The sequence below is a fragment of the Oncorhynchus masou genome, chromosome 11 (assembly GCF_036934945.1).
Source record: "Oncorhynchus masou masou isolate Uvic2021 chromosome 11, UVic_Omas_1.1, whole genome shotgun sequence".
NCBI classification, from domain to species: domain Eukaryota; kingdom Metazoa; phylum Chordata; class Actinopteri; order Salmoniformes; family Salmonidae; genus Oncorhynchus; species Oncorhynchus masou.
In genome coordinates this window covers 59,605,495-59,632,709 of record NC_088222.1, presented here as the reverse complement: position 1 = coordinate 59,632,709, position 27,215 = coordinate 59,605,495, and the positions used below count along the sequence as shown (strand labels likewise).

Here is a 27,215-nt window from a genome sequence, read left to right as displayed (position 1 = left end):
AGGGAGTTTTTCCTAGCCACCGTGCTTCTACACCTGCATTGCTTGCTGTTTGAGGTTTTAGGCTGGGTTTCTGTACAGCACTTTGAGATATCAGCTGATGTATGAAGGGCTATATAAATAAATTTGATTTGATTTCGATTTGATTTTAACCAAAGGACCGGGAAGCACTGGAGTCAACATGGGCCAGCGTCCCTGTGGAACTCTTTCAACACCTTGTAGAGTCCATGCCCCAACAAATGGAATCTGTTCCGAGGGGAAAAGGTGGTGCAATTCAGTAGCAGGAAGGTGTTCCTAATGTTTATACACTCAGTGTATATGTGGACTTAAATGGTGCTACCTTTGCCCACATCCCAAAAACAGCACTTATGAAACTGCACTGTGGAATGTAGGTTCTGTGTACTGTGGCATTGCGTATATAGGAAATGGGGACCAATGAATGACACTTGGCAAATTAGTTCACTTAACAACGTTTCTAAACAGTGCTCTATACTGCATTCCCCAAATGATTGAAACCTTTACCGTATGTCTGGAAACTCCTTCACCAGAACAGCAACCTCCATCTGGATGGACGGAGTGTCCTCCAGTAGAATGATGTCAGCTAGATGAGCGAGGACACTGTCCAGCCAAGAGGATCCTGACTCCTGAGAGAAGAGATATAAGATAAGTCATCATAAAAATGTGTAACACGAATGACCACCCAGAGACATATAAAAGCATTTGAAAACGCATATGCATTCATCATTGTCCGTTTTTGTCCTTAAAAGGTTTAGCTAATTTCATTGTTCTGGATGAGTTGCATACTGTAAGTACAAAGGTCAATCATCTCCGTTGTCCATCAGCCATCAACAGATTGAAAAACCATTGTCTCAATCCATGATTGTTGGACAAAGAATCCACCAAAACCACTCATTCCTTTTAATGTAGTGTTAAATATCACTAATATGTGACAATAATGATTTTTGTGAACAAATGTTTCATTTTGGCGTTAAAATAAGATTGGTAGCAACATGGAAAATCATTGTGGAAATCTGTTGCAGCTCGACTACAAAATCCACTAATCAATTCTCTATCTATGAGCTGACTGGCTAGCTAGCTAGGTAGCTAGCTAACATTAGCAAATGTAGCTACACACAATAATACCAAAGACAATGTTAGCATGTAACATAACATGTAGCTAGTTAGCTGTAAAATCGCCTAAACAAACTGTACTATCAATTTAGGAGTCTACGATCTTTGGCGACGGGATTGCTTATTTTTGTCTTTAAGCAATGGCTTTTTTCTGGCCACTCTTCCATGTTCAACCTGCAGATGAATGTGCCTCATAGTGGAGTCTATCAAGCTGACCACACCGACGCGAGCGTTGCAAAATAAAATTTGAAATCTATGTTATTAAAATTATAAAATTATTGCACCCACACTGCTCGCACTCGCCAACGAGCATCTGCGTTGCCACGGGCTAAAATAGAAATCAGTTCTATATCTGATGCAGAGCACGCTGCAAGTCCTGCCTCTCCTATCTCCTCATCGGTTATACCCACATGGGTGACTGAAAGACGAACAAGGTCAGTGGCGGTAATGCACCTAATTTATGAAGGATGCCAATCGCAATATAAAGTCAGCAGAAGAAAAAGCCTGGAAGGAAGAGAGATGACGAGAAACGATTCGGTTGACCGTTTTATGTGTGGATTAATTGTTGCAGTAGAGGACCATGTGCATTTCAGGTTAGCAACAACAAGCTAGCTAAATAGGACAAATTAGCTAGCAAGTGCAAGCTAACTAGCTAAATTGCCATAAATGTTTAATCATTTTCGACCTTTGTTCAGAGTTTGTTTTGATAATTTAACCTGTGTGTCGTGATCGCATTTGGTGTGTGGGGACAAAATACATGTATGCACGATGGCGCACGATGGCGCACACGCACAGCCGATTTGGGTCCCGTGTAACATTCGCAACGGCAGATACACTTTTGATGAGATGGAAAATGTTGTCCATGGCATGTCAATGGTCCATGCAGTGCATTATGGGTGATTCAGAGACAAGGAGTGCTCTCCTACAAGGACTGAATGGGAGTCTTTTGGATGCCGAGCAGGCATGTAGGATGTAGGCATGTAGGATGCCGAGCAGTTGCCATACCAGGCGGTGATGCAACCGGTCAGGATGCTCTAGATGGCGTAGCTTTAGAACCTTTTGAGGATCTAGGGACCCATGCCAAATCTTTTCAGTCTCCTGATGGGGAAAATGTGTAACCATGCCCTATTTACGACTGCCTTGGTGTGTTTGGACCATGATAGTTCGTTGGTGATGTGCACACCAAGGAACTTGAAACTCTCAACCCGCTCCACTACAGCCCCATCGATGTTAATGGGGGCCTGTTTAGCCCTCCTTTTTTTGTCTTGCTCACATTGAGGGAGAGGTTGTTGATCTGGCACTACACTGCCAGGTCTCTGACCTCCTCCCTATAGTCTGTATCATCGTTGTCGGTGATCAGTGTTGTGTCATCAGCAATCCTAATGATGGTGTTGGAGTCGTGCTTGGCCACGCAGTTGTGGGTGAACAGGGAGTACAGTAGGGGACTAAGAATGCACCCCTGAGGGGCCCCGGTGTTGAGGATCAGTGTGGCAGATGTGTTGTTGCCTACTCTTACCAACTGGGGGTGACCCGTCAGGAAGTCCAGGATCCAGTTGCAAAGGGAGGTGTTCAGTCCAAGGGTCCTTAGCTTAGTGATGAGCTTAATGGACACTATGGTGTTGAACACTGAGCTGTCGTCAATGAAGAGCATTCTCACATAAGTGTTAATTTTGTCCAGGTGGGAAAGGGCAGTTTGGAGTGTGATTACATGACAACGTGAACACGATTGGTCAACAGTCTGTTGGGTGGGGCGTTATACGTTCCGTCATTCATTGTATTCCTTTCTCCTTTCTATAATATCGCTGGCAACGGCACCATGCAATGCACCCTGCACTAAAGAGGCAGACACATAGGAAAATTGGGCTAGACCCTCCTTTAAATGACACATTTCTCAAAGTAGGAATATCGCAAAAATATGATCAATGGATCATTCGCGAGAAGACAACCTCCAGAGTTATAACATCGGCTAGTATTGAAATCTGACATGTTTAGATGGTTTAGCGATGTAAAACTTGCAAAACCCAGGGAATCGATCAAACATCTCTCAGAGATACACAAAAACAATATAATATTCAAAAAGGGTGAACCTTAAGGGTCCTCTTAAAGCTAGGGGGAAGAACTTTAACTTTTGGATAAATAGCGTGCCCAATTTCCACTTCCTGCTACTCATGCCAAGAATATAAGTTATGCATATTATTCATAGATTTGGATAGAAAACACTCTGAAGTTTCTAAAAATGTTTGAATCATGTCTGTGAGTATAACAGAACTTATGTAGCAGGCAAAACTCAGAGGACTAACTGTTCAGAATTCCCCCCCCTCTCTGTTCCCTGTATTGTCTTTGCCATGGGATATTTCATAGGAACCGATTTTCAGTTCCTACCGCTTCCACTGGATGTCGCCAGTCTTTGGAATTTGGTTGAGGTTACTCCTTTGTGCAATGAAGAAGTAGGCCAACTCGGAAGTGGGGACACTTTTGTGAGTTGCGCAGACGTGAAAAGCAGCGCTGGTTTGTTTTCTTTCCTGTATTGAATACAGATTGCCCCATCTACATTTTGATCCATTATTAACGTTTAAAAATACCTAACGTTGTATTACAAAAGTAGTTTGAAATATTTTGGCAAAGTTTATAGGCAACTTTTGAAATATTTTGTAGTGACGTTGCTGTTTTTTTCTGGATAAAACGTGCTTTATAATGGACATTTTGGATATATATGGACGGAATTAATCGAACAAAAGGACCAATTGTGATGTTTATGGGACATATTGGAGTGCCAACAAAAGAAGCTTGTCAAAGGTAATGCATGTTTTATACACTGCTCAAAAAAATAAAGGGAACACTAAAATAACACATCCTAGATCTGAATGAATTAAATATTCTTATTAAATACTTTTTTATTTACATATTTGAATGTGCTGACAACAAAATCACAAACTTATCAATGGAAATCAATGAGAATGAGAATGGGGGCGTGCTCGGACCTCATTTTCCTGTGGTCCTCAATCATCTCCTTTGTCTTGGTCACGTTGAGAGAGAGGTTGTTGTCCTTGCACCACACGGTCAGGTCTCTGACCTCCTCCCTATAGGCTGTCTCATTATTGTTTGTGATCAGGCCTACCACTGTTGTGTTATCAGCAAACTTAATGATGGTGTTGGAGTCTTGCCTGGACGTGCAGTCATGAGTGAAAAGGGAGTACAGGAGGGGACTGAGCACGCCCCCTGAGGGGCCCCCGTGTTGAGGATCAGTGTGGCGAATGTGTTGTTACTGTCAGGAAATCCAGGATCCAGTTGAAGGAGGTGTTTCGTCCCAGGGTCCTTAGCTTAGTGATGAGCTTTGAGGGCACTATGGTGTTGAACTCTGAGCTGTTGTCAATGAATAGCATTCTCACATAGGTGTTCCTTTTGTGCATGTGGGAAAGGGCAGTGTGGAGTGCAATAGAGATTGCATCATCTTTTGATCTGTTGGTGCGGTATGCATATTGGAGTGGGTCTAGGGTTTCTGGGATAATGGTGTTGATTTGAGCCATTACCAGCCTTTCAAAGCATTTCATGGCTAGAGACGTGGTTGCTACGGGTCGGTAGTCATTTAGGCAGGTTACCTTAGTGTTCTTGGGCTCAGGGACTATGGTGGTCTGCTTGAAACATGTTGGTATTACAGACTCAGACAGGGAGAGGTTGAAAATGTCAGTGAAGACACATGCCAGTTGGCCAGCGTGTGCTCAGAGTACACGTCCTGGTAATCTGGCCCAGCGGCCTTGTAAATGTTGACCTGTTGAAAGGTCTTACTCACATTGGATGTGGAGAGCGTGATCACACAGATGTGCAGAACAGCTGATGCTCTCATGCATGTTTCAGTGTTACTTGCCTCAAAGTGAGCATAGAAGTTATTTAGCTCGTCTGGTAGGCTTGTGTCACTGGGCAGCTCTTGGCTGTGCTTCTCTTTGTAGTCTGTTATAGTTTGCAAGCCCTGCCATATAAGACGAGCATCAGCGCCGGTGTAGTACGATTCGATCTTAGTCCTGTATTGAAGCTTTGCCTGTTTGATGGCTCATCGGAGGGCATAGCGGGATTTCTGATATGCTTCCGGGTTAGAGTCCCGCTCCTTGAAAGCGGTACCTCTACCCTTTAGCTCAGTGCGAATGTTGCCTGTAATCCATGGCTTCTGGTTGGTGTATGTACGTACAGTTACTGCGGGGATGTTGTCTTGATGCACTTATTGATAAAGCCAGTAACTGATGTGGTATACTCTTCAATCCCATCGGAAGAATCCCGGAACATATTCCAGTCTGTGATAGCAAAACATTCCTGTAGTTTAGCATCTGCTTCATCTGATCACTTTTATATAGACCGTGTCACTAGTGCTTCCTGCTTTAATTTTAAGCTTGTAAGCAGGAATCAGGAGGATAGAGTTATGGTCTGATTTGCCAAATGGAGTCAGAGGGAGAGCTCGGTAGGCATCTCTGTGTGTGGAGTAAAGGTGGTCCAGAATGTCTTCCCTCTGGTTGTACATTTAACAAGCAGATAGAAAATAGGTAAAACTGATTTAAGTTTCCCTGCATTAATGTCCCCGGCCAATAGGAGCGCCACCTCTGGATGAACGTTTTCCTGTTTGCTTATTGCGGAATACAGCTCATTAAGTGCGGTTTTAGTGCAGCCTCGGTCTGTGGTGGTATGGAGACAGCTATGAAAAATTAGGATGAAAACTCTCTAGGTAGATAGTGTGGTCTGCAGCTTATCATGAGCTACTCTACCTCAGGCAGGCAAAACCTTGAGGCTTCCTTAGATATCGTGCACCAGCTATTGTTTACAAATATGCATGGGCCCCCGCCCCATGTCTTACCAGAGGCTGCTGTTCTGTCCTGCCAATGAAGTGTATTATCCGTCAGCTGTATGTTCTTAATGTCGTCGTTCAGCCACGACTCGGTGAAACATAAGATATTACAGCTTTTAATGTCCTGTTGGTAGGATATACGTGCTTTCAGTTCATCCCATTTATTTCCAGCGATTGAAGGTTAGCTAGCAAATCAAATCAAATGTATTTGTCACATACACATGGTTAGCAGATGTTAATGCGAGTGTAGCGAAATGCTTGTGCTTCCAGTTCCGACAATGCAGTAATAACCAACGAGTAATCTAACCTAACAATTCCCCAACTGGTTTAAGTCAAGTTGTAACAGATCTGTTCAGTAGACACTTTTTTTATAACCACCGAAGGAAGACTTGCTCTTGCTTGTCAAGCTATGGCTCTGATTTCTTGTACATTCAAGCCTTTTAAATACCCATCAGTTCACAAACCATCTCTAAGCTCTTTATTGAAGCACAACTTCAACTAATATTGGATCATTAATTAGACAAATAAATCAGAGGAACACTGCTGTTCTGTATCTACCGATGGGACACATCGCTATCTGGAGTCGGTCGGTGTGGTGATTGTCTCACTGAACTGTAGCGAAGCTTTCATCCAACTGATATTCATGAGCATCATAACAATTGACTTAAATGGAAAAAAAGTCTGGAGCTTCTCGCACCCTTTGTAAATATGCTCTAAAGTGGCAAGAGCATCAAAATAACTGTCAGGGACTGTATGGGGAAAATGGTTCTAGTGTTAAAGGTTCTTTGTTGAAAGGGTTCTCCCTGGAACCAATAAATGTGTCTCCTTCAGGGACAGCCAAATAACACTTTATGAATCCTATTTTTTTGTAAGCTATATGTTTTTTCAGAGATACTTTCTCAGAAAGAAAGACAACAGGGTACAGTGTCCTACACAGCTTAAGCTCTCCATCCACTAAAAATATCCTCTTCCCTTTTAGACAGTGATTAAAAATGTATTCAACCCCCAGTTTCCACAGATGTCTCGTTCTGCTTCTCAAGCGAAAGGCAATCTAGGCTACCTAGAAACACATCAAAGTCGTCCAGCTGACAGGAACAGGAAGTTCCTCAAAACACAGAGACTTCCTGTTGTCAGCCCGAGGTGACAGATATTTGTTTCAACTGGCTCATGGAGAGGGGCAAATGCCATGCTGGCAGAACCAGTTCCTCACAATCTCCCACACCCTGGCTAACACTAACGTAGACTTGCACTAATTCATCTCCATCTCTCTGACAGCGGCCATTCTTCAGCCTTCTAGCCCGTATCAACACTGTCTGAGTTACGCCTGACCTGGCAACCCCCAGGGTCACGGGACCATTCGTAACAGACAGGCCTCTGCATTCCAAAGCCGAAGTCCTTTTGTTTCGTCTTTTAAAAAACGTTTTTTTTTTGTTTTTTTTATCTGCTTCAAAGTGATTTTTCAGAACAAGGTCAATGAAGAGTATAGGGAAGTCAGTTTCTCAGTGGAAAGACTGACAGGCCCTATGTTCCCTCAGCATATCTTTTCTGAGCCCTATGTTCCCTCAGCCTTATCTTTTCTGAGCCCTGTGTTCCCTCAGCCTTATCTTTTCTGAGCCCTATTTTCCCTCAGCCTTATCTTTTCTGAGCCCTATGTTCCCTCAGCCTTATCTTTTCTGAGCCCTATGTTCCCTCAGCCTTATCTTTTCTGAGCCCTATGTTCCCTCAGCCTTATCTTTTCTGAGCCCTATGTTCCCTCAGCCTTATCTTTTCTGAGCCCTATGTTCCCTCAGCCTTATCTTTTCTGAGCCCTATGTTCCCTCAGCCTTATCTTTTCTGAGCCCTATGTTCCCTCAGCCTTATCTTTTCTGAGCCCTATGTTCCCTCAGCCTTATCTTTTCTGAGCCCTATGTTCCCTCAGCCTTATCTTTTCTGAGCCCTGTGTTCCCTCAGCCTTATCTTTTCTGAGCCCTGTGTTCCCTCAGCCTTATCTTTTCTGAGCCCTGTGTTCCCTCAGCCTTATCTTTTCTGAGCCCTGTGTTCCCTCAGCCTTATCTTTTCTGAGCCCTGTGTTCCCTCAGCCTTATCTTTTCTGGGCCCTGTGTTCCATCAGCCTTATCTTTTCTGAGCCCTGTGTTCCCTCAGCCTTATCTTTTCTGAGCCCTATGTTCCCTCAGCCTTATCTTTTCTGAGCCCTGTGTTCCCTGAGCCTTATCTTTTCTGAGCCCTGTGTTCCCTCGGCCTTATCTTTTCTGAGCCCTATGTTCCCTCGGCCTTATCTTTTCTGAGCCCTGTGTTTCCTCAGCCTTATCTTTTCTGAGCCCTGTGTTCCCTCTGCCTTATCTTTTCTGAGCCCTGTGTTCCCTCAGCCTTATCTTTTCTGAGCCCTGTGTTCCCTCAGCCTTATCTTTTCTGAGCCCTGTGTTCCCTCAGCCTTATCTTTTCTGAGCCCTGTGTTCCCTCAGCCTTATCTTTTCTGAGCCCTGTGTTCCCTCAGCCTTATCTTTTCTGAGCCCTGTGTTCCCTCAGCCTTATCTTTTCTGGGCCCTGTGTTCCCTCAGCCTTATCTTTTCTGAGCCCTGTGTTCCCTCAGCCTTATCTTTTCTGGGCCCTGTGTTCCATCAGCCTTATCTTTTCTGAGCCCTGTGTTCCCTCAGCCTTATCTTTTCTGAGCCCTATGTTCCCTCAGCCTTATCTTTTCTGAGCCCTGTGTTCCCTCGGCCTTATCTTTTCTGAGGCCTGTGTTCCCTCGGCCTTATCTTTTCTGAGCCCTGTGTTCCCTCGGCCTTATCTTTTCTGAGCCCTGTGTTTCCTCGGCCTTATCTTTTCTGAGCCCTATGTTCCCTCAGCCTTATCTTTTCTGAGCCCTATGTTCCCTCAGCCTTATCTTTTCTGAGCCCTGTGTTCCCTCAGCCTTATCTTTTCTGAGCCCTGTGTTCCCTCAGCCTTATCTTTTCTGGGCCCTGTGTTCCATCAGCCTTATCTTTTCTGAGCCCTGTGTTCCCTCAGCCTTATCTTTTCTGAGCCCTATGTTCCCTCAGCCTTATCTTTTCTGAGCCCTGTGTTCCCTCGGCCTTATCTTTTCTGAGCCCTGTGTTCCCTCAGCCTTATCTTTTCTGAGCCCTATGTTCCTTCAGCCTTATCTTTTCTGAGCCCTATGTTCCCTCAGCCTTATCTTTTCTGAGCCCTATGTTCCCTCAGCCTTGTCTTTTCTGAGCCCTGTGTTCCCTCAGCCTTATCTTTTCTGAGCCCTATGTTCCTTCAGCCTTCTCTTTTCTGAGCCCTATGTTCCCTCGGCCTTCTCTTTTCTGAGCCCTATGTTCCCTCAGCATGTCAGCCCTATGTTCTCTCAGCCTTATCTTTTCTGAGCCCTGTGTTCCCTCAGCCTTGTCTTTTCTGAGCCCTATGTTCCCTCTGCCTTATCTTTTCTGAGCCCTGTGTTCCCTCAGCCTTATCTTTTCTGAGCCCTATGTTCCCTCAGCCTTATCTTTTCTGAGCCCTATGTTCCCTCAGCCTTATCTTTTCTGAGCCCTATGTTCCCTCAGCCTTATCTTTTCTGAGCCCTATGTTCCCTCAGCCTTATCTTTTCTGAGCCCTATGTTCCCTCAGCCTTATCTTTTCTGAGCCCTATGTTCCCTCAGCATGTCAGCCCTATGTTCTCTCAGCACCTCAGCATTCACTTAACCAATTTCAAACAAAATTGGCACGTGTATCGTATTTTATTAGAGGTCTGTTATAAATGCTTAGGGTTTACCAAATAATTGTTGCGAGTGTTAAGCTTAATCATCTTATTTCATTCAGACAGTTGTTCCCTTTCAGTCGGTCACTTGGTATAATATACTACGGCATGTCAACGACCAATCCTATTCACCTGAAGAAAAATGAAAATGAAACGGGCCAATGGATGCTGGGGCTCGAGATTCAGCTCCGCCTTAGGTGTCTTTTAGTGGGGGGAGAGTACTTTGAGTTTTTTTCTGTTTGCTGAAAGCTAAGCACTTTCTGCTCTGCTTGTGTAGCTAATGCTTCCTTGCTTGGATAAGAGGACCAGTGGTAAGAGTTCAAAAAGGCTAACCAGACAAATTTGAACCTGCAACCTCATGCATGGAGTTTCACAATGAAAAGTAAGTGCTGTCCTGTTTGCCTGGAGTGGAACCACACTCAGAACCACACTCAACACCCTGACCTTGACTACCTGAAATTTTGACCTTTGACCCTAGATGTCATTTATTTTACCTCCTCTTTCATATGAGCCCATAAGTTTTGTATGGAAAATTTTGGGGTCCCCATTTACCAAGGTATCGCCTCTCGAGGCGTGAACCCCGAAAATGTTATAATTCATTTTTCGGCGTAGGTGAAAAGTTTTTATATTTTCAAGAGCCTAATTGGATTCCGAACACGACAATATCAAATTTATACCCGTCACTTACAATGACCACGTTTCGTCCTTGTTCCTCACCAGTTCTCACCGAAAATCCTTTTCTCAATCATTTATTTCCTTTAGGATTTTTAAATATTTTTTTTTACTGTAATAGGCCATCCTCTCAAATGAGCAAGGCCAAAAGAAAATTTCAATTCCGACAATTTTCATTCTGGTTTCTCTGGCAGTGTTCAGAGTCTGGATTCCAGGAATGATATACTATCCCTGATTGGCTCTGGATGGTTCTCAGAGTGTGAATCGGATGGCCTCTGTACAGGGAGCCTAAGGCACCGGTTTTAGATTCGGTGGGGGAGTGTGAACCATTGGTGGTTAATGCACCTTTGATGGAGCTGTGTCATAGGCTGGCAGATCACCTGGGGTGGATTGGCCATCTTCTCATCCACAGCGGAGTTCCTCCAGGTTTGGGTGAAGTTATTTACCTCCTGTCCATGCAGCGCTTACCCATGTTTAAAGATTTCGCTGATGACCTGGGATTCCCCTCATTCAACCAGGCTGGTGCTACCAGGTTATGGTGAGCTCAATAATGTAGAGGGTACAGAGGAGGCGGGGTTCATTTACACACTGCCGATGGATGGAAAGCTGACAGGTTACATAGCTCCAGAGGCGAACAAGGGGGCTTATTCTAGCATTGTGATTCCAAATACGCAGTGCCGGTTCTCGGCGGATCAGTTGGACAAAATGTATCAGGCTGAGGGTGTGGCGGCCCTTTCGTTGAATGTGGTCCAGTGCTGCAGATGTATCATATCGATTTGCTGCAGAAGCTAAATAAGACCGTGGAGACGGGGAAGCTTCACGACGAAATCCGTGCTATGGTTGATTTCGTGCTGCGTCTGTCCTGCTGTACTATCCTGGCTGTGGGGGAATGTATGGGGGCAATGGTGTTGGCTTAGCGGGGCTCTCCCCCCAAGAATTTGCTTTGGCAACAGTGCCTTTAAGTGGATCGGTCAATGGGGCCAAGTTACTGGTTGCCGAAGTCCCTGAACTCGGTGTGGGCCGGGCATCAGAACAGAGGTAATACAAAAGCACATTGTTTCTACCCAAGGATCCTTGGTGACTGTGTTTTTTGCCAGGTGTGGGCATAACAAAAAACGAGTTCCTTCCCCACATTCAGACACACGGTTGTCAAGAGTGGTGGATATGAAAAAAAGCACGATAAAAAAATGAATTATCCCAGTCCTCAGGGCGGCGCTTGACCTTTTCAAGAGATAAAGTATGGAAGACTGGCAGCATACTCCAGTCCAGTGGGGGGCAAGCAGTTTCACCATGGGTGATGAGGACGGTGACAGGGGCTCTGAGGTTCGCCTCTGTAGTGCCTCTGGGACTTCTATTGATGCTTTTGTTTTTGTGCTGGGTGACTGCTACGTGTCTGGACGTATCTCCATATCAGTATGCCAGCAGCATACCACCCTGCATACCACTGCTGGCTTGCTTCTGAAGCTAAGCAGGGTTGGTGTTGGTCAGTCCCTGGATGGGAGACCTGATGCTGCTGGAAGTGGTGTTGGAGGGCCAGTAGGAGGCACTCATTCCTCTGGTCTAAAAAATATCCCAATACCCCAGGGCAGTGTGTAGGATGCTGTCTTTTGGATGGGATGTTAAATGGGTGTCCTGACTCTCTAAGGTCATTAAAGATCCCATGGCACTTATTGTAAGAGTAGGGGTGTTAACCCCAGTGTCCTGGCTAAATTCCCAATATGGCTCTCAAACCATCACGGTCACTTAATAATCCCCAGTTTACAATTGGCTCATTCATCCCCCTCCTCTCCCCTGTAACTATTCCCCATGTTGTTGGTGTAAATGAGAATGTGTTCTCAGTCAACTTACCTGGTAAAATAATGGATACATAAAAATGCTGCCACTGCCATCAGCTGCTCATGGTATCCCAGTCATGCCTAAGGGTGTTAATTCCTTGGAGGGACCTGCAACTATTGTCGCAGGGGGTTCTCATGGACTGGGTACTGTCCCGCAGGTTGATCATGACATATGCATCCTTACTGGGATGGGTTAGCTCTGTGTGTGGGCTACTCAGGAAGAGGGATTTGATAAACAGAGCAAAGGGCACTCAATCAATTACCTAGAGCTACTGACTGTTTTCTATGGCTGAGCTGCTTCCTTCCGATGTTGGAGGGCCAGTATGTGTTGGTAAGATCTGACAACAGGACGGTGGTGGCATACATCAACAGGCAGGAGGGGATGTGGTCTCTCTCTCATAAACCTGTCCCGTCATCTGCTCGTATGGAGCAGTATACATTTCCTGTCGCTTAGGGTGAAGTATCTTCCCGGATCTCTCAACGTAGGTTTGGACCTGCTTTCCAGGGGGTGGTCCTATCTCTACGGAGTGGAGACTGTACCCCTCGATGGTTGCCCAGAATGGGACCGGTGTGCAGGGCTGGAGTAGATCTTATGCATTGTGAGAGAACACGTATTCTAGTCTGTTCTTGTCGATGATGGATCTGGATCCTCCATTGGGAACTGATTCTTTGGAGTATCAGTGGCCTTGGATCCTGCTCTATGTGATGGTTGAGGATCCCTACCTGCTATCAGTACACCCTTCCGGGCTTTCGAGCAGTTCCCTTTCTCACCTCCTCTGTTTGCTTCCAATGAACAACCGAGGTTGTATGCCCTGTGTCTGGTGCACGCTTTACGCACGTGCTGTATATGAATAGGACCGTGGATATCTGTGTTTGTGACCAGCTTTTTGTATTTTTTGCTAATCCAGCACGGGGTAGGGCACTTTCTCCCTGGCATATGACAAAAAAGGACAAGGATTGCCTAGCGGTGTGCGTGCTCACACCACTAAGGGTGAGGCGGCTGCTTGGGCATTGTTCGGGGGCATGACAAGGTTTTATCGCTTGGATGCAACTGCTGCCGGTGTGGCTCACAGTGTTCTTATGGCTGGGACTAGGAGTGGGTGTTAGGCAGCGTGCAGGTTGTGCAATTTTCCAGGTTAAAGCAAGTTTCCAGTGGGATGGAGCCCCGGGCTGCCGTGATTCACTCTGGTCGATGCCAAGTCACAACAGCTGGTCTGATATTTTGGACTTTCGGTTCCGTGTACTAGTTCTGATATTTCAAGATCGCAAGGTAAGTATTGTTTTTGGAACCATGGGGTCTATGGACTTTGGCTGCAGTGGCAGCATGTCAGTGTGCATAGTCAAGTTGCAGCAGGTTCTGGTTCCCTATATGGGGCTCTGACAGTTCAGGCCTCATGAGGCTCTGACAGTTCAGACTTCTCAGGTAAGTATTAGGGAAAAGGTGGCTTCTATACCCCCTTTTAGAGGTGGTGGAACCTTTCTGTGCTTGAGCTGCCCTGGGCATCCTAATTTGGTACCCTCTGAGACGGCTTGAGTCGTTGCTGCTCTTAGACATTTCCACTTCACAATAACAGCACTTACAGTTGACCAGTGTGCCAAGCTTATAGAGACATACCCCAAGAGACAAAGTGGTAGGCATGCTGTGTAAATCAAATGATAAAATCCCCCCAAAAATCTATTTTAATTCCAGGTTGTAAAGCAATAATATAGGAAAAATGCCAAGGGGGTGAATACTTTTGCAAGCCACTGTATAGTGTATGTTATACCAAGTGACTGACTGAATGGGAACATAAAGTTATGAATATAACTATTGATCGCTGAAGGAGGGAACAAAGTATTACATATTATCGCCCTGTGCCGTCAGGGGATTTGGGCTCGATGAAGAGAGGCACCAAATTGAGGAAATGAATGCGAGCCCTGGTAATATACCCAGAAAGGCAGGGCTTCCAAGGGCGGGCTTGGCATCCATTGGCCAATTGGGTAGGAGTTCAGTTTTCAGGTGAATAGGATTGGTCGTTGACTCCCCATAGTGTGTTGTACCTTGTTCCCTCCCTTTGGGAACAGTAGTTATATTAATAAGTGTACATTTGTGGTCATTATGACCATAAATCAGAGGGATGACTGACCAGGTCTTTGAAAAGTCCTTTGAGCTGTTTGGCCTCGTCCTGAAGTCGGAACGCCATCCTCTTTCTCATCTTCGATGATGTGCAGATGACCCGTCCTCGCATGATCGCACGCACATACTCCACCAGGATCCGCCTGTGTGCCTCCCCCACCAGTATCTGTCAATCAAATAATCAACCAGTCAATCATTCAGTCAGTCAATTGCAATATAAGTGTTGATAACCAAAAAATATTGGGATAGAAAGGGTAAATATTTATTATTTTATGTATTTTGCACAACATGTTATCGTGCCAGGTATGTGGTCATTGGTGGATACCTGATAAGGTGGGCAGTCCATTCTCCTGAACTTCTTAAAGTGTTGCTTGATGCTTGCTTCGATGGCCTCAAATGCCTCAGTGTTGTTTAGCCACTTTCTCTTCACCAGCTTGTCACAGAACGGCTGGAATAGAAATACACAGCTTTCATTCACATGAAGTTGATGAACAGCTTCTCCTATATCAAAACATTTGTGCTAACGTTAGAGCATGTTTGTTTGTATTTGATCAGTCATGAATAAGTGTGGAATTGGTGAGTTGTGTATTGAGAAGGTTTTACCGCCCTAACAAAAGAAAAAAACACATTGCCTCACCCTGATGTGCTCAAATAGTTTTTCCGTCAGAACCCTCACTGATTGGTTGATGATCCTATTGAGGGAGGAGTTAGCTCTCTGTGTGGACTCCTCACTGCCCTGTGGGTCACACTGCCTGCAGCGCTGTACAAAGGACCTACACAAAAATTGGAATGCAAACACTGTTGGTCTCAGAGTGATCATATGTCTGACATGGAAAAACCATTTGAACCATTTACAACCTTAATCATGTGGATAACCTAGTTTGATCATGTTGTTAACTTTAGCAAGATAGTTAACTTATTATTCGCAATGTTAGCAAGCTTCTCTATCGGGCTGGATTATCTAGCTAACTCATTTGTCTATGCACTCGAATGCTCTCTTGTCGCATTTACGACTTCACCAACTTGAAAATATACGTTTTCGATGAGCATTTGAATGGAGCATCAGTCAACACAGTTGCCACAAGAGATGACCACTCTGTCTGGGTATCCACCTTAGAGGAGGACAACAGTTGACCAGAGCGATGGTCCTGGAGATGTATCCATCACCGCGGTCCCCAAACTCAGCCTGGGTCTCATGGAACATCTCCACTTTCCTCTGGAAACTGGACACACAGTAAAATCGTGAAATGAAATCCATATATATTGATTTACATACAGGTTATTGATTGAATATACTCATTGTCCATGTCTCTATAAGTACATCTTCTCCTCACCTGTACAGGAAGTCAGACAGCCCATTAAGACTGCAGCGGGCCACCCTGGCCCCCAGAAACGAGCTTACAGCTGTGGATCTGTCTAGGTCCACCGTCAGTCTCTGTTACAGCCACACACATACACACTAATAAGGGTAGGAACTTCAAAATCCAACCAGCCAAAATAGGTCATTCCTGAATATGCATAAAAGATTTACAAATGTCTTAGAGTTCTTTGCCACAATGTCAACAGACTTCCATGGTAATTGTGACCTACATATATATACTGTACGGTAGTGTCTCTGAGTGACAGTGTGACAGACCTGGATGATGGAGCGGGCCAGATTGGATTGGTACTCCTCTATGTGCAGCATTTGGGCCCACCGCCTCTCCTCCTCGTCCAGAACCTGAGTGAGTTCTGTGGTCACCTTCTCCTGAGATAAACAACAGAACCCACACAACCATGAAGTCCATTGTCTATCCAAGCATGGGCAGTTCCACTACCATTAGATTAGTGCCAGAAACATTACCTCTGTCAGTGGGCAAGTTTTCACCTGACAGTGTTCAGTATTAAAGGAAGTGTGATTTTCACCTGACAGTGTTCAGTATTAAAGGAAGTGTGATTTTACCCTGACTGTGTCCAGGCAGTCCTGTTCCAGTCGGTCCACTGTATCTTGGTGCAGTAGGGGTTCCAGTGGGGAGTAGTTAATGGGGGTTTTCATGCCAACGGTGCCCAGGACATCCCTTAAAAATACCAGCGGAGAAGGGAGGAAGTGCTACTGTCTGTCACTATTCATTCAAGTCTCAGTTTAAATACCTGTAAAGATCTATATGTTCATATACACGTACATGAACTTACTGACTCTCATAAAATAAAAAGGTTTCTTTGTTTGTTCCCATAGGAGAACCCTTTGTTTGTGAAGAAGGTTATACAAATAACCTTTCAGAGGTGAAACGGTTTCGGGTAGAACCTTGAGTTAGTTAAAAGGGTTCCACTTGGAACCAAAAACAGTTATTTTCAGAGGGTTTTCCCATGTGGACAATTGAATAACCTTTTATGGTTCTAGGTAGTACCTTGTTTTATAAAAGTGTAACCTGTTGTACATGTCATAGATGTTCTTAATGTTGTTATGTTATGAGTTCTGACCCTGACCTGTTGTAGATGTTATAGAACCAGTCCAGCAGGGAGTAGACATCAGTGATCTGCAGCTGGGAGCTGGTGATGATGTTCAGGCGTCGGGCCACTGCCCGGTGGTAGCTCTGCACGTACACCTGGAAGGCCTGGAACTCCTCCGGGTAGACCGACACAACGTTCCTCCGCGCCGCGTCCAGGTCGTCCACCATGCGGTCCCTCAGCCTCTCTAGGTACGAGGCTAGCTGCCCTGCCGGAGTTCTCACCTGCTGGGGCAGGCTCCAGTCAGACGCCTCCCCCACTGCCTGCCGCCATTTCAGCTTGAGCTGACGGGGCCGCTGGCTAGGATGGGGCTGGAGGCCCTCCGTCACGGGCTGGGTCTCCTCTTTCTGTGCCTGGGCGGTGTCGGCCTGCTCCTCCTGCTGGATGACCAGCACCACCAGTCCCAGGTTGGGCCCGGCCGTGGGCTGTCGGAGTGACTCCCTCACCACGTCCCACATCTCCTTCTGCAGGGCCTCGTACAGCAACTCCACATCCTTGGCCTTGCGATGGCTGGCGTCTCTTGACACATTGGGGCTGGAGGGGTCATCGAAGGACCCGAGAGGGTTCACTCCGGGAGGCGTGAATGAGGGTGTGGGGGGGTGGGGCAGGAGGGCCATCAGCTCGCACTCACGCTCCAGCTCCTGGATGTGTGTGTCTGCCAGGAGGAGGTCCCTCTGGTTGACCAGCTGTAGGATCTCCAGTACTGAGGGAAGGGGAGAGTTAGGAATCAATGTCATACTGTTTAGTCTATTGGTTTGTACAGAGTATTAATGTATGGGTAGGAACGGGTGAGGTAAGTGAAGAGATCAGGCTATATTATGTGTGAAATATCAACATTGACATATTGAACGGTGCTGATACGTGTGATATTGAGTATACAAATGATCCAAGCCCAGCAAATGTACATTATACCGGGGTGTTGGTAGACACAATGTAAGTAACCTAATGTATGTCCCTCTATCTGCCCTGAATGCCTCTGCTGATCCTACAGCTATTGTCTGCAGTAATCACGTGTCTATGAACCAGATTTATGCTGTTAGCACTGAGGCGGTGTGCCCTAGGAGGAAGTCCACTGGGTACAGCTCACCCTGCACTAACATCAATAACATGAGCATGTCTACTTCTTCCAAGCTTCCCAGTAAAGCAACAAAAACAAGTAAGCATTCCAGAAGAAAAGTGCTCAAAATAGACCACGTTAACATATGTAGCTTAAGAAACAAGGTTCATGAAATCAATGATTTGCTAGCACCAGATGATATTCATATTCTGACTATCTATGAAACTCACTTAGATAATACTTTTGATGATACAGTGGTAGCAATACAAGGTTATAACATTTACAGACAAGACAGAAATGTCAATGTTAGAGGTGTATCTGGATAGCACGTGTGAAATGCTTGATAATGTATGTGATATCAAAAGAGAGGTATATTTTCTGGGTGATTTAAATATTGACTGGCTTTCACCAAACTGCCCACTCATGAAAAATCTTCAAAACTGTAATCAGTCCCTGTAACCTGGTTCAGGTTATCAGTCAATCGACAAGTTACAAACAGCACAGGAATGAAATCCTCAACATGTATTGATCACATCTTTACTAATGCTGCAGAAATTAGCTTTAAAGCGGTATCCAAATCCATCGGATGTAGTGATCACAATATACTAGCCATATCTAGGAAAACCAAAGTTCCAAAGGCTGGGCCTAATACAGTGTATAAGAGGTCATACAATAAGTTTTGTAGTGATTCATATGTTGTTGATGTAAATCATATATGCTGGTCCGTGGTGTGTAATGAGGGGCAACCAGACGCTGTTGGTCTGTGGTGTGTAACGAGGAGCAACCAGACGCTGCTGGTCTGTGGTGTGTAATGAGGAGCAACCAGACGCTGTTGGTCTGTGGTGTGTAATGAGGAGCAACCAGACGCTGCTGGTCCGTGGTGTGTAATGAGGAGCAAACAGACGCTGCTGGTCTGTGGTGTGTAATGAGGAGCAACCAGACGCTGCTGGTCTGTGGTGTGTAATGAGGAGCAACCAGACGCTGCTGGTCCGTGGTGTGTAATGAGGAGCAACCAGACGCTGCTGGTCCGTGGTGTGTAATGAGGAGCAACCAGACGCTGCTGGTCTGTGGTGTGTAATGAGGAGCAAACAGACGCTGCTGGTCTGTGGTGTGTAATGAGAGGCAACCAGACGCTGCTGGTCTGTGGTGTGTAATGAGGAGCAACCAGACGCTGCTGGTCTGTGGTGTGTAATGAGGAGCAACCAGACGCTGCTGGTCTGTGGTGTGTAATGAGGAGTAACCAGACGCTGCTGGTCTGTGGTTTGTAATGAGGAGCAACCAGACGCTGCTGGTCTGTGGTGTGTAATGAGGAGCAACCAGATGCTGCTGGTCTGTGGTGTGTAATGAGGAGCAACCAGACGCTGCTGGTCTGTGGTGTGTAATGAGGAGTAACCAGACGCTGCTGGTCTGTGGTGTGTAATGAGAAGCAACCAGACGCTGTTGGTCTGTGGTGTGTAATGAGGAGCAACCAGACGCTGCTGGTCTGTGGTGTGTAATGAGGAGCAACCAGACGCTGCTGGTCTGTGGTGTGTAATGAGGAGCAACCAGACGCTGCTGGTCTGTGGTGTGTAATGTGGAGCAAACAGACGCTGCTGGTCTGTGGTGTGTAATGAGGAGCAACCAGACGCTCCTGGTCTGTGGTGTGTAATGAGGAGCAACCAGACGCTGCTGGTCTGTGGTGTGTAATGAGGAGCAAACAGACGCTGCTGGTCTGTGGTGTGTAATGAGGAGCAACCAGACGCTGCTGGTCTGTGGTGTGTAATGAGGAGTAACCAGACGCTGCTGGTCTGTGGTGTGTAATGAGAAGCAACCAGACGCTGTTGGTCTGTGGTGTGTAATGAGGAGCAACCAGACGCTGCTGGTCTGTGGTGTGTAATGAGGAGCAACCAGACGCTGCTGGTCTGTGGTGTGTAATGAGGAGCAACCAGACGCTGCTGGTCTGTGGTGTGTAATGTGGAGCAAACAGACGCTGCTGGTCTGTGGTGTGTAATGAGGAGCAACCAGACGCTCCTGGTCTGTGGTGTGTAATGAGGAGCAACCAGACGCTGCTGGTCTGTGGTGTGTAATGAGGAGCAAACAGACGCTGCTGGTCTGTGGTGTGTAATGAGGAGCAACCAGACGCTGCTGGTCTGTGGTGTGTAATGAGGGGCAACCAGACGCTGTTGGTCTGTGGTGTGTAATGAGGGGCAACCAGACGCTGTTGGTCTGTGGTGTGTAATGAGGAGCAAACAGACGCTGTTGGTCTGTGGTGTGTAATGAGGGGCAACCAGACGCTGCTGGTCTGTGGTGTGTAATGAGGAGCAAACAGACGCTGCTGGTCTGTGGTGTGTAATGAGGAGCAACCAGACGCTGCTGGTCTGTGGTGTGTAATGAGGAGCAAACAGACACTGCTGGTCTGTGGTGTGTAATGAGGAGCAACCAGACGCTGCTGGTCTGTGGTGTGTAATGAGGAGCAAACAGACGCTGCTGGTCTGTGGTGTGTAATGAGGAGCAACCAGACGCTCCTGGTCTGTGGTGTGTAATGAGGAGCAACCAGACACTCCTGGTCTGTGGTGTGTAATGAGGAGCAACCAGACGCTGCTGGTCTGTGGTGTGTAATGAGGAGCAACCAGACGCTGCTGGTCCGTGGTGTGTAATGAGGAGCAACCAGACGCTGCTGGTCTGTGGTGTGTAATGAGGAGCAACCAGACGCTGCTGGTCTGTGGTGTGTAATGAGGAGCAACCAGACGCTGCTGGTCTGTGGTGTGTAATGAGAAGCAACCAGACGCTGCACTTGACACATTTATGAAATAGTTTATTCCAGTTACTAATAAACAAGCACCCAAAGAAAATGACTGTAAAAATGGATATATCCCAGTGGATTGAGGAGGAATTTAAAATTGTGTGGTTAAGAGGGATGAGGCTAAATGAATGGTAAATAAGTCTGACTGTACAACCGATTGGCAAAAATACTGCAAATTGAGAAATCATGTGACCTAAACTGAATAAAAAGAAGAAGAAACTACACTATGAAACAAAGACAACATAAAGAGCGATAGTAAAAGGCATTGGTGCACCTTAAATTACATTTTGGCTAAAAAGGCAAACTCAGCTCCATCATTCTTGAATCAGATGGATAGTTCATCACAAAACCGACTGACAATGCCAACTACTTGAATAGTTTTTTATAGCAGACTTAGGCATGACATGCCAGCAACAAATGCTGACACATCCAAATATGGCTGACCAAATTATGAAAGACAAGCATTATAATTTTGAGTTCCGCAATATGAGTTTGGAAGAGGTGAAAACATTATTGTTGTCTATCAACAATGACAAGCCTCCGGGGTCTGACAACTTGGATGGAAAACGACTGAGGATAATAGTGGACGATATTGCCACTCCTCTTTGCCATATGGAACAGCAGGGACTGTGAAGCAACATAAACATAGGCACAGACACATGCATACACACACACAATAACATACACACTATACAGACATGTACACGTGGATTTAGTACTGTAGATATATGTGGTAGTGGTGGAGTAGGGGCCTGAGGGCACACAGTGTGTTGTGAAATCTGTGAATGTATTGTAATGTTTTTAAAATTGTATAACTGCCTTAATTTTGCTGTACCCCAGGAAGAGTAATGGGGATCCAGAATCTCTTGACCTGGCATTTTGGATTGTTGTGAACACTATTGATTGTCCCTTGTCTGTTTTGGTCCCTATTGAGCTCTGCCGAACAGTAGCTCTGGATGAAGTTCTATCTAAAGGAATCTGCAGTGGGAGGAAGTCAGTCATTTCCGTCTTTCATAGTCTGGTGCTGATTGAACCTGATGACTCAGGGGGTCCGGGGACCGCACACAGCTCATCAGAAACCAGCATGGGATTGGAGGAGGAAATACTGCAGGACCTGACCAGGAAGTTCCTGACTCGTAAAGTAAACACTGAAACTTACAAACACTGACTGTAGGAGGTCTAAGGTGCTCATGCCACAGACAGAAGTAACCTGCACTGACCCTTCCATAATTCAGATGTTTCGATTAGGTGATCTGTGATTGGTTGGCCCTGCAGGAAACATACCATATCTCCCCTCTTGATTGGTTTGTTTTGGAGCGCCATGTATACCTGAGAGAGGTTCCCTGGGTTTGACCACTAGTGGCTCCTCCTCCAGCTCCTCCTCAGCCTCCTGGGAGTTGTGGTCCGACAGGGACTCCCTCTTCAGCTTGCCAAGGCTGACCATCCTGAGGAAGGAGGGCCGGCGGCAGGACTCAGTCTCGCTGTCGGCGCTCAGGTTACCACAGGGCAGGCTCTCTCTGCGTTGCGTCTGCTTCCTCCGCCCTGCAAATCTACAAGCAGAAGAGAACCATTAGGAGAGGGTCGGAATTATATTATGCCTTGCTTTGAAAGGCAAGAATGGCTATGTGTGGATTTACAGAGTCTGAAATATTGTGTGGAAATAAAGGTACCATCTAAAATAGAAATGGATACATAATTATTACCAAGTGTTCAATGTTAACGTGTGACCACCACATCTAGACTAGGCTTCCTATGCTATAAATAAGCAGGTATTTAAATGCTTGAGAGGCGATTGTGGAGGTGTCAAAGTGAAAACTGTTTATAAATAGTGCTTAGGTACACAACATAGTATTAGCAAACAAAGCAGTTCTGTTCATAAACATAGTAACTCATGGAACATTTTTATATTCCATAACCAAATAGGAAATAATTATGCTATATGCTGTGAGCATTTCCGTCATTTTGTTATAGCTTGATAGGAGTTCTCAGTCCTACCAGGTAACAGGAAAATCAGTTTGGATAGGCAAGCAAATCAGTAATTAATGGACCACAACGAAAGCTCTTTGGTCGAGACATTACGAATGAAAATAGTTCCTGAGTCATATTATATATAGACATTACATGTATGTTAATCTGTGTCTCTGAGCCCGTATTTATAAAGCATCTCAGAGTGGGAATGCTGATCTAGGATCAGGTCCTCCCTGTCCATGCAATCTTCATTGTGATCTAAAAGGCGTAACTGATCCTAGATCCCCCGTACCGGAGCAGGGTCATGATCTCCTCTGAGCTCCTGCGGAGGCCCTTCCTCTTCTCTTTCTCAGGCTGGGGTGAGTGGGGGTCTGTGGGGCATCGCTGGGACGGGAATGTCCCCCATACGCTGCACCCCGACATACGCAGCCCCTTCCCCAGCTTCCCCAGGGTCTTCAGGGGCGAAGAGCCGCACAGCCGCTCAAGGGTTCCCCTCAGGGGCCTCCCCCCTCCTCCTTTAGGGGCCTCAGGGCCATGCCTCTCCGCGTTCACCTCATTCTCCTCCTCTTCCCCATCATGTGACGACCTGCTCTGGAGGATTTTTCCCCCGCATACCCCCAAATTGGGGGGCTCACCCTCGTTCCTCTCCTCCTCGAGGTCCACCTCCTCAAAGGGGTTCAGGTCCAAGTTTAACCTGGGCAGGATGAGCTCACCATTCCCATGGTTACTCTTGATCCTCCCCGGGAGGTTCTTAAGGATTGGCATTAAAATGCTGTGCTCAAGAATCAAATACTGCAAAGACACAAGGCAAGTTAGTCAGAAGAGAGAATGAGATCACAGATCATTTGAACAAGCTAGTTAGGCTACCAATACCAAGAGCTCAGTAGGAGTGTGCTGGAGAAGGTTGAACAGATAATGAAAGCTAAAACCAGAATGAATGGTAGAGTAATGTTGTACTCGAGGATCTACAGAATATTGCAATAGCATAGGAACAGTTGTAATTATACTATTCATTACGGACTTAACTCAGAGCTAAAATACCAACACAGATGATTAGCCAACAGCTCTTTTAAGTAATGACAGGACAACTTTCTATAGTAATGTACAGGTAAGAGCCAGAATAAAGGAAACACCAACATAGAGTGTCTTAATAGGTCATTGGACAGTGGTGTGGGGGCTGTGCTTTGGCAAAGTGGGTGGGGTTATATCCTGCCTGTTTGGCCCTGTCCGGGGTTGTCCTCGGATGGGGCCACAGTGTCTCCTGACCCCTCCTGTCTCAGCCTCCAGTATTTATGCTGCAGTAGTTCGTGTCGGGGGGCTGGGGTCAGTCTGTAATATCTGGAGTACTTCTCCTGTCCTATTCGGTGTCCTGTGTGAATTAAGTATGCTCTCTCTAATTCTCTCTTCTCTCTTTCTTTCTCTCGGAGGACCAGAGCCCTAGGACCATGCCTCAGGACTACCTATGACTCCTTGCTGTCCCCAGTCCACCTGGCCGTGCTGCTGCTCCAGTTTCAACTGTTCTGCCTGCGGCTATAGAACCCTGACCTTTTCACCGGACTTGCTACCCCCTCTACCCCCTCTACACCCCCCACCCCCTCTACACCCCCCACCCCCTCTAGCTGGCGCTCCAGAATGACCATGGTCAAGAAGAACGTGCACATTTGAACATCTTGGCCATGTTCTGTTAAAATCTCCACCCGACACAGCCAGAAGAGGACTGGCCACCCCACATAGCCTGGTTCCTCTCTAGGTTTCTTCCTAGGTTTTGGCCTTTCTAACGAGTTTTTCCTAACCACCGTGCTTCTACACCTGCATTGCTTGCTGTTTGGGGTTTTAGGCTGGGTTTCTGTACAGCACTTTGAGATATCGGCTGATGTAAGAAGGGCTATATAAATAAATTTGATTTGGACCACCACGAGTCAGAATAGCTTCAATGCACCTTGTCTGGAACTCTATTGGAGTGATGTGACACCAATCTTCCACAAGAAATCTTATAATTTTGTGTTTTGTTAATGTTGGTGGAAAGCGCTGTCTCCAGAATCTCCCACGAGCGTTCAATTGGGTTGAGATCTGGTGATAAGATGGCCACGGCGTAGTGTTTCCATTGTTTTCATGCTCAACAAACCATTCAGTGACCACTCATGCGGGTCATATACTTGCCCCGAAGCATGATGGGATGTTAATTGCTTAATTCAATATACTTTGTTTCCATACATTACTCAAGTGTTTCCATTATTTTGGCAGTTACCTGTAGATAATCCATACAGTACATAATGACTTTCACCTGTACAGTACATTTACAACCACCTGTTTATCCCATGTACATTATGTAGGACCTAATGCTCTAAGATCTTAAATTGTTTTAGGTTCCTGTACGTCTTCAGAGAGAAGTGGTTCAAAGTTACATACAGGGCATTGGGAAAGTATTCAGACCCCTTGACTTTTTCCAGATCTTGTGACGTTACAGCTTTATTCTCATCAATCTACACACAATATCCCATAATGACAGAGCAAAAACAGGTTTTTAGAAATGTTTGCGAAAGTACTGAAAATAAAAAACAGAAATATCACATTTACATAAGTATTCAGACCATTTACTCAGTACTTTGTTGAAGAACCTTTGGTAGCGATTACAGCCTTGAGTCTTGGGTATGACGCTACAAGCTTGGCACACCCGTATTTGGGCAGTTTCTCCCATTCTTCTCTACAGATCCTCTCATGCTCTGTCAGGTGAGATGGGGAGCGTCGCCGCACAGCTAGTTTCAGGTGTCTCCAGAGATGTTTGATCAGGTTCATGTCTGGCTGGGCCACTCAAGGACATTCAGAGACTTGTCCTGAAACCACTCCTGCATTGTCTTGGCTGTTTGCTTAGTGTCGTTGGCCTGTTCGAAGGTAAATCTTCGCCCCCAGTCTGAGGTCCTGATCGCTCTGGAGCAGGATTTCATCAAGGATCTCTCTGTACTTTGCTCCATTCATCTTTCCCTCAATCCTGACTAGTCTCCCAGTCCCTGCCTCTGAAAAACATCCCCACACTATGATCTTGCCACCACCATGCTTCATCATAGGGATGGTGCCAGGTTTCTTCCAGATTTGACGCTTTGCATTGAGGCCAAAGAGTTCAATATTGGTTTCATCAGACCAGAGAATCTTGTTTCTCATGGTGCCTTTTGGCAAACTCCAAGCGGGCTGTCAAGTGCCTTTTACTGAGGAGTGGCTTCCATCTGGCCACTCTACCATAATGGCCTGATTAGTCGAGTGCTGCATAGATGGTTGTCCTTCTGGAAGGTTGGTGGTTGCTGATAATGGGCCTCAGTACGCCTATGTAGATGTTCCATTAAAAATCTGCCATTTCCACCTACAATAGTCATTTACAACATTAACAATGTCTACACTGTATTTTTGATACATTTTATGTTATTTTAATGGATAATTTTTTTGTGCTTTTATTTAAAAAACAAGGACATTTCTAAGTGACCCCAAACATTTGAATGGTAGTGTATATACATACTGGCAAGAAAAAGTTTGTGAGCTCTTTAGAATTACCTGGATTTCTGCATAAATTGGTCATAACATTTGATCTGATCTTCATCTGAGTCACAACAATAGACAGTCTGCTTAAACTAATAACACAAACAATTATAATTGTTCATGTCTTTATTGAACACACTGTGTAAACATTCACAGTGCAGGTGAATGTAAGAATGTCTATATACAGAGTGTGTAAATGGCATGAGGAGGTAAGGCAATAAATAGGCCATAGTAGCAAAGTAATTACAATTTAGCAGATTAACACTGGTTCACCAACTACTTCACAGACAGAGTTCTGTCTGTAAAATCGGAGGGCCTGTTGTCCGGTCCTCTGGCATAAATGTACAGCTGCAGCGATCGGTTAGCTGCTCTGACAGCTGATGTTTAAAGATAGTGAGGGAAATGTAAGTCTCCAGCTTCAGTGATTTTTGCAATTCGTTCCAGTCACTGGCAGCAGGGAACTGGAAGGAAAGGCGGCCAAAGGAGATGTTGGATTTGGGGATGACCAGTGAGATATACCTGCTGGAGCGTGTGCTACGGCTGGGTGTTGTTATCGTGACCAGTGAGCTGAGATAAAGCAGAGCTTTACCTAGCATAGACTTATAGATTACCTGGAGCCAGTGGGTCTGGGGACGAATATGTAGCGAGGGCCTGCCGACTACAGCATACAGTTCGCAGTGGTGGGTGGTATAAGGCTCTTTGGTAACAAAACGGATGGCACTGTGATAGACTACATCCAATTTGCTGAGTAGAGTATTGGAAGCTATTTTGTAGATGACGTCGCCGAAGTAGAGGATTCGTAGGATAGTCAGTTTTACTAGGATAAGTTTGGCGGCATGAGTGAAGGAGGCTTTGTTGCGAAATAGAAAGCCGATTCTAGATTTGATTTTGGATTGGAGATGTTTGATATGAGTCTGGAAGGAGAGTTTACAGTCTAGCCAGACACCTAGGTATTTGTAGTTGTCCACGTATTCTAGGTCAGAACCGTCCAGAGTAGTGATGCTAGTCGGGCGTGCAGGTGCGGGCAGCGAATGGTTGAAAAGCATGCATTTGGTTTTGCTAGCGTTTAAGAGCA

At 45.8% G+C, this 27,215-nt stretch overlaps 1 protein-coding gene across 1 annotated transcript in view; it reads right to left on the bottom strand.

The window, feature by feature from the left end:
• The window catches only part of LOC135548908 (exocyst complex component 3-like), a 36,740-nt gene that overhangs the window by 3,700 nt on the left and 5,825 nt on the right, over nucleotides 1-27,215 (bottom strand). The window contains exons 2-12 of the mRNA XM_064978982.1: nucleotides 22,905-23,404; nucleotides 21,974-22,194; nucleotides 16,785-17,508; nucleotides 16,261-16,375; nucleotides 15,955-16,065; nucleotides 15,653-15,753; nucleotides 15,431-15,541; nucleotides 14,956-15,091; nucleotides 14,644-14,766; nucleotides 14,329-14,484; nucleotides 520-641 (exon numbers count right to left, since the gene is read on the bottom strand). Coding sequence (XP_064835054.1) covers nucleotides 520-641; nucleotides 14,329-14,484; nucleotides 14,644-14,766; nucleotides 14,956-15,091; nucleotides 15,431-15,541; nucleotides 15,653-15,753; nucleotides 15,955-16,065; nucleotides 16,261-16,375; nucleotides 16,785-17,508; nucleotides 21,974-22,194; nucleotides 22,905-23,377 — 2,393 coding nt within the window. The 5' untranslated portion in view covers nucleotides 23,378-23,404. The remainder of the gene's footprint in view (nucleotides 1-519; nucleotides 642-14,328; nucleotides 14,485-14,643; nucleotides 14,767-14,955; nucleotides 15,092-15,430; nucleotides 15,542-15,652; nucleotides 15,754-15,954; nucleotides 16,066-16,260; nucleotides 16,376-16,784; nucleotides 17,509-21,973; nucleotides 22,195-22,904; nucleotides 23,405-27,215) is intronic.